This window comes from Lethenteron reissneri, chromosome 43, assembly GCF_015708825.2.
Source record: "Lethenteron reissneri isolate LAM-NWPU_2019-01 chromosome 43, ASM1570882v1, whole genome shotgun sequence".
Lineage (NCBI taxonomy): Eukaryota > Metazoa > Chordata > Hyperoartia > Petromyzontiformes > Petromyzontidae > Lethenteron > Lethenteron reissneri.
Genome location: NC_083821.1, coordinates 7306288 through 7322839, shown reverse-complemented (window position 1 = coordinate 7322839; position 16552 = coordinate 7306288). Strand labels below are relative to the sequence as shown.

The following is a 16552-nucleotide window of genomic DNA, read 5'->3' as shown; positions in this document are numbered from 1 at the left end:
GGGAAATAATAGACGTTTCGGCCACAACGCAAGCAGCCGTCCTCAGGTGAAGAACAGGTCTGTCGGAAAGACAGCGTCATTCAGAACAGGTCTGTCGGAAAGACAGCGTCATTCAGCCGCGTCATTCAGACGCCGTCTTTCCGACAGACCTGTTCTGAATGACGCTGTCTTTCCGACAGACCTGTTCTTCACCTGAGGACGGCTGCTTGCGTTGTGGCCGAAACGTCTATTATTTACCTCCTACGTGACTTTACCGAAAGAACCAAGAAGATGTCAGGGAATTCACCGTCAATCACAGACTGCTTAGCCACCATCAAACAAACAATGCAGCCCGTGACACACGCAATTATGTCCAAATTCATTGATAACCATTACATGGACAACGTACTTCCGGCATTAAGTGAATTGTGAATAAAATATTCATGCCCTTCTATTATGGTATTACACATCATGTGTTCAACTGCCGGTGAAAAATCTATATTTATTCCGTGGCTTTGTGCCCCATCTCCCCCCACTTTGTTGGATGCAGTATGTACAAATGCAACCAATGAAGCTTTAAGCATTGATTATCAAGAAATTACAATCATACCATCTCATGAGTCGTGCGTATACACATAAATACGATTCCATTTGCACCCAGTTGCTCGGCAGACTCAGGAAGAACGTTGTTAATAATGCAAGCACTGCCATGAAAATGCTCTATGCAGGAATGCACCGCACAGTAGCTTGTAGGCTCTAAAGCCATGCTTAACACGTAGGCTTTCACGACCAATATCATCCAAAAGAGGTTTTTTGGGTTAGATCGCGTAAATATATAAATGTGTCATTAAAACCCGGCACCACCTGACACAGCCAACTAGTAAGGGTTGTCACGTAAACAGAACATGCCAATTCGCCCCTAGTACAGCACACCGGTGTGTTGGAGAGCCAAGCCACAACATTTACAATCAGAGTACGACGTTTCGCCAGTAATTACAACTAGCTTCATCACGCGACAGCCAGATTTGTGCTGTGCTAGTGACGAATTGGCATTTTCTGTTTACGTGACAACCCTTACTAGTTGGCTGTGTCAGGTGGTGGCAGGTTTTAATGAAACATTCATATATTTACGCGATCTAACCCAAAAACATGTTATGGATAAATCCATGCTGTTATAATCCAGTCGTGTTCTCTACCATTTACCGACCTAATCACACACTTGCATCACAGCACACCTGTACAAAGTCCAAGTGTAGTGGTGGTGGTGGAATCATTCAGGGCCCCTGAGCAGGTATTGTTTTGGGGGGCTTCTCTTTCAATTTACAAAATCCCAAGTGAGATGACAAAATATATAAAGACAAGATGTGTAGATGTAGCAAGATGTAAATAAAAACAGAGATTAACAGAAATGAAAAAAATATACGAATGAGAGAAATTAATTGGCTGTTTCACGTTAAGTCTTCCGTTATTATTATTATCGGGATTTAAATCTGAGCTCATTTTTAATGCACCTACATTTTTTGATTGAATCTGATTTTCTTTGGCCCTTAGGCTTGTCCTTGGTTTGCTTGTTTCTAGTGCCACCACTGCATCCTGGTTCAAGACCTTCCTCATCCGCTGAGGCTGCACCACTCGGACGCAAATCCACACTCGTTCTTCTCTGGTTTAGACTGAGCGCTTCCAAAATAACGTGGAGTTTTTTTTCTGTTTGGAACTCTCATTGGTGGTGAGCACCCACCAACATTCAAACATTGTAAAAATGTGTACAACACACTGCATTTAATACTACTACTGCAACAGTCTATTGTTGATCCACTGATGGATGAAGGCCCACTGAAGCTATGTATTAGTGATTATGGCTATATGTTACCATACTTTACCATGCTGGTCAGTGCAGGTTGACAATGTGAAGAAACCCGGGGCCAATTCAGTTATCTATTGCCAATGATGTGAGCCATGGCAGGGAATCGAGAGGTTCATCAATGCTACCACTCCCTCACAGCATATTCGGTGTCTCACATTTCGCTGCGATGAACACGTACCACTATTTGGTACAGGCTCTTGACATGTTGTTGCATTCAGGCCCGAGTATAAATCCGAATTGCATTATTCTAATTGTGGTCATTGTAACCGGTTTGGCGCTGCCAGCGCGCTCATGTGTTCACCACGGTGGTGGCGGTGGTGGTGGAGGTGATTGCACCGGCGCATTCACCGTTGAGCGGGCGCGAGTGCAGCCGCCCTGTCGCGGTGCCGAGGGCTCCTGTCTGCGCTCACCATGATCGAGGCATTGTTGTCGTCGAGGAGCGTGTCCGTCAGCTCCAGCTGTCCCCGCTCCACCAGCAGCTGCAGCACCATGCGGAAGGTGCCCACCAGCCTGGCGTGGACAGAAAGAGCAAAAACAGATTCCGCATTTAGCCGCAATGGCCGGACAGGGTGCACAGCTGCACTGAGTATCGACTGAAATGGGAACATCTCACTCAAGAATTGTGTGGTTTGCATCACACATGCCCCGACCAACACGGATGGAGATTGCGGGAGGGGGGGGGCACAGGGGGGCAATGCCACCCCCCCACTCCGCAAACTAGGCACCTTCATAAATTGATTTTCAGTAGTTTAATATTTTAATTGAAAATAAATAAATTACATGAACCCGTGATTTCTAACGTGAGGGACAAAGCGAACTGTCCCCCCCCCCCCCCACCGCAAATATAGACGTCAATCTCCATCTATGCTGACCACCTTTGTCTCCCCAGCATCGAGTTGTCATTTTATTGCAACGTGGACTTCGAGGCCCAGGCCAGGATGGGATAGTGATCACCACTGCTGTTGTGTATGGGTCGTGAGCTGAACCAAGGGTGCCGCAATCCCATGATGTGCTTTAACTGCTGTCACTGTTATCACTCGCACATAGCAGGCTGCAAGAGTGCGTGTGTGGGATGAGACGGCATGGAGGGAGAGTGCAATAAATACTCTTTAGGAGGTTTTACAACGCGACAATAATTCTGAAGTGAGTTTCCACAGTCAAGTTAGAACTGTCGGGTCTTCGGTTTGAATTTTTAATTCAATGCAGTCAGCGGAATGCATGGCTTGTGAAGTCTGTTCCAGACAGTGGGGACATAAGAAAATATAGTGACCTCCCATTTAGGAAAAGAAAATAATTCTGGGGAGATAAAGAGATGAGCCGAGAGAGCACTGTTGAAGATTCGAGCACAGCAATGAGAGTAGAGGAAGATGAGAAAGGAAATGTAAGCAGGGACAAGCGCCTGGAGGGACTTTGGTGAGGATGATAGAATGGTGGGTGCCAAGAGAGATGAGCGATAAATAATAGGTTTTGCGTGATCTCATTGGAAGACAATTCAACCACAAAACCATGAAAAATCACATAAATCATATCACACCAGCGCAAGTTCACGCATGCACAAAGTGATACTGTATGTACGCAAGTCCTTTTTTTAATTCCCAAAGTTGTTGAAGATTAAAACATCTAAATCTTATTTTCGCCGATCATTCCTGTGACTTGGCATTCCCCAATTTCAGCATCGGCACAGGTTTTATTCCCAGCCAAACATTTTTCAGGCTGGCATTGTGAAACTCTTTACGAGTCCCCACTATTCAAATATTAATCGTCACCAGCGCAAGAGGCATCGTTATAATTTCTACAAAACCTTATCAGCAAGGAGAGCCGCTGAGGCCAATCAGTTGAGGTCACTCCGTTACCTCTTGGGGCGGTCACAGCAGGAGCAAGGAGGTTTTCTGGCAAGTATAAATTTCAATCAATGATAACAGCGAGTGGGATTCACAGAGCCAACGTGGGCGCATGTCTCCGCATTTGTATTCCGGGAAACGAATGCTGGTGGCACGAGCAATAAGCTCGTGCCACCAGCAAATAACCGAGCACTCTCCGACTTTAATTTTCCCTGGGATGAATTATGCTGTGGTATTTCAATACGGCAATGTCATTAAGCTCAGGAGGAGGCCAGGATTCACCCAGTCCACACGCACTCACAGCCGAATGACAAAGATACGAACAAAAAAGAATGCTACTGGTTAATATTCATCTCGTGTGAAATATCAACCAGTGCTCACAGGAAAGATCAATCTAAACTTCTACTGGTTGATGAGGATTCCACCGTCCATAGATTTTAAGGTCAATCACTAAAGTTTCCCCATTTTCCGCTCCTAAACCTTCACCGGCAACAAGCAATTGCTGTGCTTATCTTAAAGACAGTGCACATTATCAGAGTTATGTTCTTTTGTTTGTATTATGACTGCAGGTATTGCGGTCTATGCAAACATGATTCCTTGCAAAAAGGTGTCAGTTTTGTTGCCAGATAGAAGGGTAAAAAACCAATTATCATATTTTTACTGACAAATGAGGTCCCCATAGTTAAAGACATTAGTTGATAAAAACTAAAAAAAAAAATTTTGATGATGGCACAGCATTGCAGACTGGCACACGCATGCCCAGAGGGGACACGGCTACAGTGATAACATTGTCCTTAAAACTGTTGGAATTTTTTTTATAACAGAAATAAGTCCCACCCGTGGTGGAGCTATGTTGCATTAACACCTGGGTAACCTGGGTAACATGGACAAGGTGTTGTGCAATGTTGTTGGTTTGGTTTTCTTCGGACTGTTCATGAGAACATTTCATGAGGCAACAAAAGAGATGCACTTGAGAGAATGTGGCGCGCAGTAAATTCCCTCCCACGCACCTGTGATTGTGGCCTCACAGGCACGAGCAGACTCACAGGCGTGCTCAGGAGGTCACACATTACCTCGCTATTAGGGAAGCGGTGAGCAGCTGCCATGCGCACGTGCGTGTGTGTGTGCTGAGTGGACTTGCCGATGACTGGTACCAGCGGTGTCAAGATCGGCCTCTGTGGAGGAGGCTCGGGAAGGACGCTACTGGGCAGTTGGAGGCAGTCGCCCTCCAACAACAACAGAGGGCGGAGGAACGACGCTCACAACAACGAGCGCAGCGCCGGGTGGCTAAAGCACAGCAAGTTGGTACAGTAGGGGGCACAGGTGGTGCATCAGCCAGTCATCTCGGTCATCTCGGTCAGTCGACCCGTGGCACCTGGGTCTGCCCCGTGACCTCTTCACGTGGCTTCAAGGTGCACATGGCCTGGCACAAGCGTCGTGGTGACGTCACCGCCAACTAGTGGCGAAGGGCGGTTGTTGTTGTGCGTGTGCAAGCATGTGCGCGCGTCGCTGAGCGTAGCACGTCGTTAAACGGCAGTGGGGATTCACCGCTGAACATCTGCACGCAATAAACCATCGGTGCAACCATAGTCGGTTGAGGCATTTGGAACTTCATTGTCAAAATTCATCCCATGATTATTGTGATATTTCACAGATGAACAAAGTGAAGGTGATTTCCTGCTCAATGAGCATCGAGGTGGCACTTTATCTCTCATACTCTTAGGTTTTTTCGGTAAAGTTACGTAGGTAAAAAAATAAAAATTACTAAAAGTAATAATAGAAATAAAATAAAATAATAAATCACGACGTTTCGGAGGCAACACAAGTCTCCGTCATCAGGTGGGACCGTCACAGCTAGATTTACTGTATCAAAGGACTTCATCTCTTCATCTCTCGTTTTACAGCCCCAAGTCAGTGGTGAAAATTCCAACTTGCTATTATGGGATGCGTGTCTATCTATAACACAACCTCTGTTGACTTCTCTACGAAGTGGTTTTACATTTTATTTAAGGGACGAGTCAACCCCCAGCCAGGTGTTGAACTCGCAAGCCTCCCGATTGTGAGCCGCTCACTCTACCGCTGAGACGTCCGGCCACAATCCTGAACACAGTCGAAACGCTTCAGAGTTAACGACAGCATTCCCTCGTTATTCACGAGGGATACGTTCCAGAGATGCTCGTGAGTAGAACATTTCGCGGATAATGATATTTCATGAATTACCTTAAATAAATACGTAAATAATCTATGAAATAGATGAAAATTATCATAACACAGCAATAACAAATGGATTTTTAAAAAACTAAGTAAATAAAAATAATTATTAAAGTATTTAATCATTGTTGATAAATGAACTTGGGTTCATCTCATCACGTTGTCGCATCATATTCTCTCTAATCACTTGTTTTCTCTCCCTGTCTCTCTCGATGCAGCCATGCAGAGTTGCAGATGCGATTTGCGGAAAGCCAAAATCGCAGAGAGCAAGTTCGTTAATAAGTGGGGAATACTGTATAGCCCAGCCTGAGCAGAACCGCCAAAGTAAAGTGAAGCTATATTAAATTTCGATTTAAAGCTTTCGTGACTGCAGGGATTCATCTTCTTGGTTCTTTCGGTAAAGTCACGTAGAAGGGAAATAATAAATAATAAAAATAAAACATCATAAAATAATTCTCACGACGTTTCGGCCACAACGCAAGCAGCCGTCCTCAGGTGAAGAACAGGTCTGTCGAGAAGACAGAGTCTGAAGGTCGTGAGAAGTATTTTATTATGTCTTATTTTAATTATTTTATTATTTCCCTTCTACGTGACTTTACCGAAAGAACCAAAATGATGAAGCTATATTGTCTTGTAATTCCAGAGGGAGGAAAAATACAAATTTTACTAATTGCCATTGCCTGCCTTGCCGCACACAGACATATGGTGCACACACTGGTTGGTACATGCACACTAATGACAAGTACACAACCATTCAATTTGGAATGGTTTTAGTATTACGAAAGTGTAATCGATATAAGATAAAAAAACGTACATATACCCTTTAAACATACGTACGTATCGTGCTCGAAACCATTATGGCTGGTATAGCACAAGGTAATCATACAATTTAGATTTGTACAGAATCTAAACGTGCCCAATCTCAAGACACTCTACGGATAGAGTGGCATTTATTTATTTATTCAGAGGGACACCGTCAGTCATTGTCAGTGGATACAAAGGAAAGTCCTTGAGCCTGGGCTTGAACAGGGGGCAAGGAGTGGACAACACGGATTGCCGGTTGGAAGCGAGTATCAGAGCATGAGGGCAGCCGAGATGAATGAGCGATCTCCCACTGAGCGAATGCTGACCGGGGACTTTGATAGGAAGCTTTGATCGCTAGAGCGGAGGGGGCGCGTGGAGGGGAGCAGAGAGAGAGAGAAATAGAGGGCTGAGGCCACAGAGATTCTTGAAGATGGGCGAGTGCAATTGCCATATTCATGTCGGATTGGACTGGGAGCCATTGGAGGTACTGGAGTACTGGAACATTAGGGAAATGTGATACTTCTGTTATGTCAAGTTAACCTAGCGGACTAGAGGACACCCAGGCTAGGTTCACAAAACAACCACCACTGATCCTGTTCATGGGCAGGAAGAGAACCAGGGACGTTTCAATCATGGTGCTCACTGGATATGCAATGGTTCATCCCCACTCGGAATCATATGTATAACTTATTTTGCACCATATGTAGCTAACCGTGCAAATCGGAGGTGTGAGTCGATGAATTGTCAAGATTTGGCATCATTATTTAAATGAAAAAACTAATAGATTTGTATTCTTTGTCCTGTCTCATTTGCATCGTCTATCTCGTATGTCATCCTTTTTGTTGTACGAGCGTCCATTTATGTGAGCTTATCATTTTAAGAGAATTTTCAATAAAATAAAATAAAAAATCACAGATACACAATTCAATGCAGCCATCAATCATAAGACTTTACGTTCATAAAATAATCACTGAAACATTCTAGGACGAGTGATAACTGCGAAGCAACTGCTCACCATGGTGACTGGCATACGTACAACCGCTAATCCCTACCCGACAGCGTATATGGGTCAGTGTGTGAGTACTCGAGCAGGACGTACAGTTCTCAAAAGCTCTACAGTGCCTTCGGGGAATAGACATTGTGATGGATAAATACATCATTAATCGGGAGTATTATGCATCATTAATGCATATTCCCATCACAGCAGCTATGCTAAATTAGTTGAACGGAATGCTAAAAGCAAAGGGGGTCTTGCATTTTTAAATAAGATCTCAATAAAATATAGTCTGATCATTAATACTGCATTGGTCCCTATTCGCTGTAATTAGGGTAACTCGGTTGTCCCTTCCATAAGTTAAATGTCAAAGATGTCTTACCTTCTCACTTCACAAATTGATATATCGGTAGTATGCGTCACATACATGCTTTTGATTGAGAAAATATTTGGGCCGCAAAATAAATGCAAGATTCAGTGACTCCTCGTAAAAAAGGTGTCAGTTTTGTTGCCAGATAAAAGGGTAAAAAAACAATTATCATATTTTTCTACTGGCAAATGATGTTCCAATGGTGTAAATGCTTACCCCGAGCTCTCATACTCTGATGGTGCATTGTCTTTGAGTTGTGCGCCATTTGGCGTCATCTAGTCCAACACCATGTGAGACTAGGCTCTAAGGAAAGCTGTCTCGGGTGTGGACCAATCAACTTCAAGGACAATGCATACATTATCAGAGTTATGTTTTTTGTTTGCATTATGACTGCAGGTATTGTGGTCTATGCAAACATGACTCCTCGTAAAAAAAGGTGTCAGTTTTGTTGCCAGATAAAAGGGTAAAAAACCAATTATCATTCAGTGAGTTATTTATACTGTGAATACTAATATCTTATGATTTTGATAATTTCTGCATATTATCCGTTAATAATTCAATAATTAACATATATTGCATGAAATAAATGTCTGTCTTCGAAGTGTGTTGAACTTCTTTAGAACCGTGTGTAGCCAACCGTGCTAAATCTGGAGTAGTGCACGATTCCATTGAAAATTTGAAAACGTTTGTGATATCTCCACCAACAAATATCTTACCAGTTACTTTAATACACTGGGCTACTTGCTATTGATATGCCTGTGTTTCTTTGGTAATACAAATAACAGCCCAGGTCCAAGTGCGGCTTTCCGGGTTGGGTCTGCGTGTCGAACATTCTTCTCGCAAGTTCGCGCAACGCACTACTACCGGGCGATCTTTAGGGAGTTGTAGCGCAGCAGTACGTGGCGAAAACTCGGGACAGGAAATGCTGAGCACGAAGCGAAAGCCGAAAATCCACGCACGGATTGCACACACGACCGCAAACACTTTCGCGCTAAACGGACGAGGCGTTTGGGAAATTGGGGTCGGCAATTGACCGGCATTATTGTATTTGTCATCCAACCTGAGAAACCTCTTGTCATGTGCTCATTCCAGGCTGAGTTGACCTGCATGCTCGATTGAGGGCAATCTGGATAAGGCACAATGGTTACGGATAAATACGATTAGACATGGATATTGCAATGCCATCCTAGGTCACCTGCCACTCTGCCAGCCCCTACCATTAGAGCCAGCCGAAAGAGGGTGGCATTCATTGATTCGTAATGCTAATGCTCAGTGTGCGTGGCTGAAATTTCCATTGCAGTCACTATCCATTGCTCAGCTCCTAGCATACGCTCCTTTTGTTGAGAGTTGAACCATCCTGACAACAGTTTTGTTTCAGCTGCTTATGTCATTGCAGCTGGTTATTTCCAGCTATTTGCTCGGTCAAGTCAAGCATTTATTATCAATCAGCAGGACATACAAGGGCAAAGAAAAAAAGAGGTCAAACGAACATCAAACGTGGTCATCTTTCTTTTCGTTTTCCCCAAGGGAACCAATTTTCGATAAATCAACGAACATTCCGTCACACTCGTTAACAGCGGGGCGCGAAACCGACGACGGTTCGTGTGTGCCCATCGATGAGGCTTGATAGAGCGCAAAATGTGAGATGCAAATGCGCGCCGACGTGCACGAACGACGAACTACTATCGCGGAAAAACAAAGAACAAAAAACAACAGTGGAATTTAACCTTTGAGAGCCCACAACTTCTGTGAGCGAGTGTTTTGGCAATTCACTGAGCATTTGTGTTCACGACATTAAAGCAGGGTAATGTGCATTGTAATTAAGAGGCAATAACATGTAGTCGCCAGTGTTAAATTACGCCGACATTAATTAACCTTTCAACCTAATCTTAATTTACTCCGAGTCGGTGATAAATATGTATTATTAACAGACATTTAGCCTGCACTTTCCTCATTATTACTTCTGCCATTGCTTTCATATATATTTTTTAGAAGGATGATCTTCATGAACAGACTGATTACCGTGTGCAAGAAGCAGACAATAATTAGAATTTGAGAATTCAATATTTGTTATTTATTTTTCAATTTAGTACTTTATTTTATTAGTACTCCGATTTTTATTGTATTTATTTATTTAATTAATATTAGATTTTTTTGTTTATTGGTTTGTACTTTAGTACAATGTGTACATTATTTTATTTGTACTATAATTTTTATTGTATTTTTTATTTTTATTTTTTAGTTTATTGGTTTGTACTTTAGTACAATGTGTACTTTATTTTATTTGTACTTCAATTTTTATTGCATTTGTTTATTTATTTATTTGTTCTTTTTTCATTTTATATTTTATTATTTTAGTTTATTGGTTTGTACTTTAGTACAATGTGCACTTTATTTTATTTGTACTTCAATTTTTATTGTATTTGTTTATTTTTTATTTTATTGTTTTAGTTTATTGGTTTTTACTTTAGTACAATGTGCACTTTATTTTATTTGTACTTACAATTTTATTGCATTTGTTTATTTTTTTTAGTTTATTGGTTTGTACTTAAGTACAATGTGCACTTTATTTTATTTGTTTTGCTGTTGTCATTTCGGGGACTCGGGCCTGCACTCTTGCAAATGAGACTTCATCCTGTTCTCTCCTGGTTTAAACAAATTAAACTTTAAACTTTAATTTGCCTTATTAGCGATGCAAACTTTGAGTATAAATTATAAAAAAAAGTCATTTCCCCCATGAATGTTATCCCGATTGTGCTATCGGCATCATGGCATGAGACGATCCCTCCTTCCAGACAGAGCACCTCACACATTAACGGAGAAGGATCATTCTGTCAATTACTTTTATTTAGCTAATTTAATTACCGTCCATTCCAGGTATGTATAAGAGTGTCAACTCAATAATAATTGTTTTCAAATAATTTAACAAATGCACTTTTTTTTTTAAACAAGATAGCTTCACTTATTAGCGGCAATGCATGGGGGACAAACTCTGTGGATGCTATTATCTGCAGGGGTATCCGCGACTTTACTCTGCCTATCCGTGGAAGAAAAAATAGTGTGGTTCAATTGAAGATAATAGGTTGAATTTGAAGATAATAGGTTGAATTTGCTTATCCATGAAGAAACATCATCGATTCACAATAACACCCAAAACCATGGAAAATTGTGGAAAGGGAACAATAGTTGTGCAGATGAAGGGAACTATCCAAGGATCATTTTGATCGCACGGTTAAGAGGAGCTGCGAGTAACACTCCCACAGATAAGTGGAGGTCCGCTGTCATTCATTATTTTAAAGGCAACTCATTGCAGATCACATCATGGGGAACTAAACATTGACTTAAATTAGAAGAAAAAACATTATTTAAATTTATTATATTATTTTATTATGTTTTTTATTATTATTTTATTACTTCCATTCTACGTGACTTTACCGAAAGAACCAAGAAGATGCTTTAACCATATTCCATTCGACATTCTAAATTGAGATATACTGCAATGTAACGATTGATGGGGGGACTCAATGGCGAGATAAAGAGGGAAAGCTTAATCGCAGTGATGTAAGACAGTTCACAAGCCCAAAAGCCAGGGATAATTGCTGGCAAAACAACAATCACATCTCCAGGGAATACACTAATAAGGTCGGCACTTTTATTCACTGCATAGAGCCCCTCTCTTTATTCCAGCCATGATAAAACATCTGCTAGGAATGCGACATTGACACTGAATTGCGACAAGAGAGAGAGAGAGCTCACTGTTTCAACGTTTCCTAATGCTGCAAATTATTCAAATGTTTTATTCACTGTCCCCTCCAAAGCATAGTCCATATTTTCCAATAGTTGCAAATTTAATTAGGTCCACTACACAAGTGGTATTTGATTCAATTAATTTAATTCAGGAATTGAAGATTAGTAATGAAGGTCCATGAACACAGTTGTGAAGAGAGGCCCTGAAGCCTGGATGGAGTATATGTAAAACAGCCAGCAATAAAGTGCAAGATTCAGGACAATGTTGAAAGGTAACCGATACATAACTGGCATAATCAGTAAAACGCTATATAATCAGTGTGTGAGCATTAGTAATTGTGGCAACATGACTAGAAAAGACAGGTATTTTTATAATCAATGTTAGGTTTATAATAAGCAATGTCTGTTGTTTTAAACATGGGCAGATATCGTTGCAGTGAATGGCACGCACCTGTGTTTAAAATTGTTGAATCTGTGCAGACCCCGTTCTGTGTTACGTTATCAGGTTAAACACTAGCTTCAGGCTCTCTCTCTCTCTCTCTTGATTAATGTGACATTCTAGGTCCAGCCAACTTTCTGCAACACGATATACGAGGACATTATACACGTATGGGCATGGTGTAATGTGTCTCACAGGCATGTGAACGTAGTTTGGCAGAAATCTAAAACAACAAATAACCAAAGCTCTGTGGCTAAAAGCCATTTTTCTCACTCCACGTTATCCAATTTTTAAATCCTTTATATTAAGTTCGCTTGCTTGCTTGCGTGCTTGCGTGCTTGCTTACGACCATGCAAATCTTTCGGTCGTTTTTTAACCCACGTCTCGTGATCCAATCGAGCTGACATTTTGCACACAGACTCGTTGTGCGAGACAATTAATGTTCGTGAAAAATTTTTTCCAAAATTTTACACTGTTTAGGGAAAACAAATTAAATATTTAATTACCAATTGCTTTATACTGGCAGACAATTATCTGACCCATAGGTGGCAGCCATCTCAAGCCATATAAAGGATTTATAGTGAAAAACTTTGTTTTTACGGGTTATACTTATTTCTTATCAGAATCTGAATATGTATTTATACCGGAGGCATCTGATGAACTATAAAGCGCTCTTATCACAGATGACCAGATCAGAACGTTACAAGAATCAATACAGAAACACGATTGTCGTGCAAAGTATAGGAAAGTTAAGCAAATACGTTTAAAAAAAAAAAAAAAACTAAAACATTTGTGTCTTAGCAGGCAAGGCCCACTGGGCTATTCGCTTTTTCAGAAGTGACATGGCCACAAATAATAACTCAACAAAGTGGCTTATCGTGTGTAAATGTAAGAGTGACACACCATTCCATTCTACCAGTTGCTTCAAAGATAATTGTATAAATATTGTTTTATAGATAAACATATATGTTTGTAGAAATATAAACGAACTAATAAGAGTGTTACCACACAGTGACTTAACAAAGCGACAGACACAATGCATGATGTTAAAAGACATGTATTTTACCTGCATTCACAATTTTGTCTGCTGATCTGTTACTATATTTACATGTATATTTCTATTAAAAAATGTTTTTAATACAGCCAATAAGGGTATAATCAGGGTGGTGATATGACCGGGTGGTACATTAAACACTTTTGCCACTTGGTGAAAAGGTTTGCAGTTCGAACCCCGTGTCCGCCCTGGTTAATACTGCGTGTGTATCAACCATAAATAGTTGACGGCTCATTCACGGTGGACATTAAAAGATCCTCCGAGATTATTGGAAAATGAGTAAGTCACGTGTCGTGGTCCAAAACTGAAAAATTACTCGCAGATTACTCAAATTGGAAAACACACGGCAATTATCGTTCCCACTGCAGACTAAAATCACATGTGAAACACGGACACGTCATGATAAGTGTGCACTCTGAGAATGGCGTGAATAGCAAATGTACCCTTGATATGATTTGATGAGCCTGCAGACATCAGAAGAGAATCAATTATAAGACTGTGAATGCGAATTAACATTGGCTCTGCAGAGGTCGAAAGAGAAATAAGAAATTCCAAAACTAACTTGTATTAAAAACTCGTGAAAAATGTCCACAGTTTTAAGCATACAGTTTTGAGCTGGCTTTCACAATCAGGAGTTGACCGAACGTGGCTGCACATTATCCTGTACTACATCACAAGCTTCAAACAAGCTGACATGCGGATGAGGTTTTTAGGAAACGTTCGTATGTATGATGAACTTCTTTCACACCGTACGTAGCCAACCGTGCTATTTGGAGGTGTGGGGGAAGCACAGCAAACTAAACACGAAAAGCAGTTCTAAAGAAATGAGTTTTAAATCTAAATTTAAAAGTGCAGAGCTCCAGTTGCTTCCTCATATCAGAAGGAGGAGCGTTCCAGACAGCTGCAATTTATCTTCTTGGTTCTTTCGGTAAAGTCACGTAGAAGGGAAATAATAAAATGATAAAAATAAAACATACTAAAATAATTCTCACGACGTTTCGGCCACAACGCAAGCAGCCATCCTCGGGTGAAGAACAGGTCTGTCGGAAAGACAGCATCTGTCGGAAAGACAGCGTCATTCAGACGATGTCTTTCCGACAGACCTGTTCTTCACCTGAGGACGGTTGCTTGCGTTGTGGCCGAAACGTCGTGAGAATTATTTTATTATGTTTTATTTTTATTATTTTATTATTTCCCTTCTACGTGACTTTACCGAAAAAACCAAGATGAATCCCTGCAGTCACGAAAGCTTTAAATCGAAATGTATCTGCAATTTCCTTTGATTAATTTCAATAGCCTACCTGTCACGCTGCTAAACACTTACAGGCCATGGGATAAAATTGAAAGACTATCTATAATACATCAACGAGGATAGCCCTCTGTTCATAGCCCAGAAGCAAGCACGTCAAAATGCACACATTGCAATGGGGCTGTATCTCAGACTATTCATTTGCGCTGCTGGTAGCTTGCTGTAATGACGGGTCGATGTGAGATACTTCACAAACTACGACACTTTACAGATATCCGAAACTTGAAGGTGTTGCTCTGCAAACTCATAATATGGCAATTATGTAGCATTCTCACACAACTGCTCTTGCTATGTTCAGGTCTTGTGTTTTTAAAGGGTTTCCTCTATTTGCCATCTGTTCAGTACCTGTGAACTGAATCTCATAATAATAATGCATATGTGGGATTTGTTCCTGGTTTGAAAATGTTCAGCCTTTAGTGCGTAATTTTCGATATAATCTATAAACATAACTCGTTTTGAACTGTAGGTGGAGTAAGCTTTGAACTGGGCCACGCTCGCAATCAAACGTTCTGATGCCATGCGGTTAACGTGAACATGGATTTTCAATCAATGGCATCTCTCGATAAGGTCAACTGCAGGAGCGGTGTTCTTTTACAAAAACGTGACTCATGGTGGAATATTACTAAATAATATATATTTAGCTTGTCGATTGCAAAAGCTAACCCAAGCATATGTGAGACCTTGTTTCATGATCCTTTGGGTGTGATCGTGGAGGGAAGGGAGGAAGATGAGGGAAGGGAATGGCAGGGTCTGAGCCCATTCGAGCCGCGAGGTCAGGCAGCGTTGGAACAAAAAATAAGCTGTGGCGGCTATTGCTGGGGCAACCTGGTATGGCTTCGATCTGCTTCCTATCCTAATCGCCATGGAAACGTAGTGTGCATCTCTAAATGTGTTGCATTGTAAGTCAACAATGCCCACTACGTCGTTATGCAAAGACCTGAAATCTGCTTCATTCTTCACGAGGTCGTAAACAAAAAAAAACACGTTAAAAATCAACCTTCTTAAAAATATGAATCACGGATTAAACTACGAACAAAAACTATTGAAAAAGACCAAGAATGTACTTGTACAATGCTGGGAAAATAAATATTTCCAACGAAATCACGTTCACATGGGCACCCCGAAAACAACCACGCCAGCAGATTACTTTAAAAAAGAACACGCAGCATTGGGTTGAAAGAGACAAGGGGCTGTAAAACAGCGTCAGCAGTAAAGCATAGCCCGGTGAGGTTATTCAGTTCGCCTTAAAAGCTGCGAGATGTTGTGCCGCCTTCTGAGGCCACGGTCCATTGGTCTCAAGACTAAATCTCAGTTCTTTGCCGGGCTAACTGCCAGTCACAATCCCAAGGCCTCTTCTTTGGAATAGAATTGTCAAGAAATCCCATCCTCTTTGGGACATCGAACCCACTCACCACTGGCTTCGACACACAGTGGGCTACTGCAGTTGCATACAAATGTGAGGATTTAGGTAGGTATTACATTTGCTTATTCATGATTTTTTTAAAATCGAAAATGTTCCCTTACGATCCAAAAAGTTTTTTTTTTTGTGTGTGAGATTTGCAAAGGTGTGTTAAAACAAGTGTCTCTTGTGTCCACACGAAAATCAATGTCCCACTTTGTCTCACACAGGTTTAAATTTGATACGTAAATTATATTGGTACTGTTCGTCTATTTAAAAAACAAAATTTTGAACCACATGCCTGTGATGACAGAATAATTATGGATTACACACTAGGGTGAGCACATTTCAGATTGCATCAATTGTAAGAACTTCCAATCACAGGGGCACTGACTGGGTATTATGGGGAGATCAGTAATTAAGCGCCAGCAAAATAGAAACATAAAAACAAAAATACATAACAGCACACACAATATACCAAGGCACAATGGGATATACACACTAAGTGGTATAGCATTGCATAGTTTAATCGATCAATACT

The 16552-nt window shown here is 41.2% G+C and overlaps 1 protein-coding gene across 9 annotated transcripts in view; it reads right to left on the bottom strand.

Moving 5' to 3' along the window:
- LOC133353377 (otoferlin-like) overlaps positions 1-16552 on the bottom strand; it is a 163259-nt gene that overhangs the window by 96369 nt on the left and 50338 nt on the right. For all 9 annotated transcript variants that reach the window (XM_061569572.1, XM_061569571.1, XM_061569576.1 and 6 more), the window contains exon 4: positions 2254-2353. In XM_061569572.1, coding sequence (XP_061425556.1) covers positions 2254-2353 — 100 coding nt within the window. The remainder of the gene's footprint in view (positions 1-2253; positions 2354-16552) is intronic.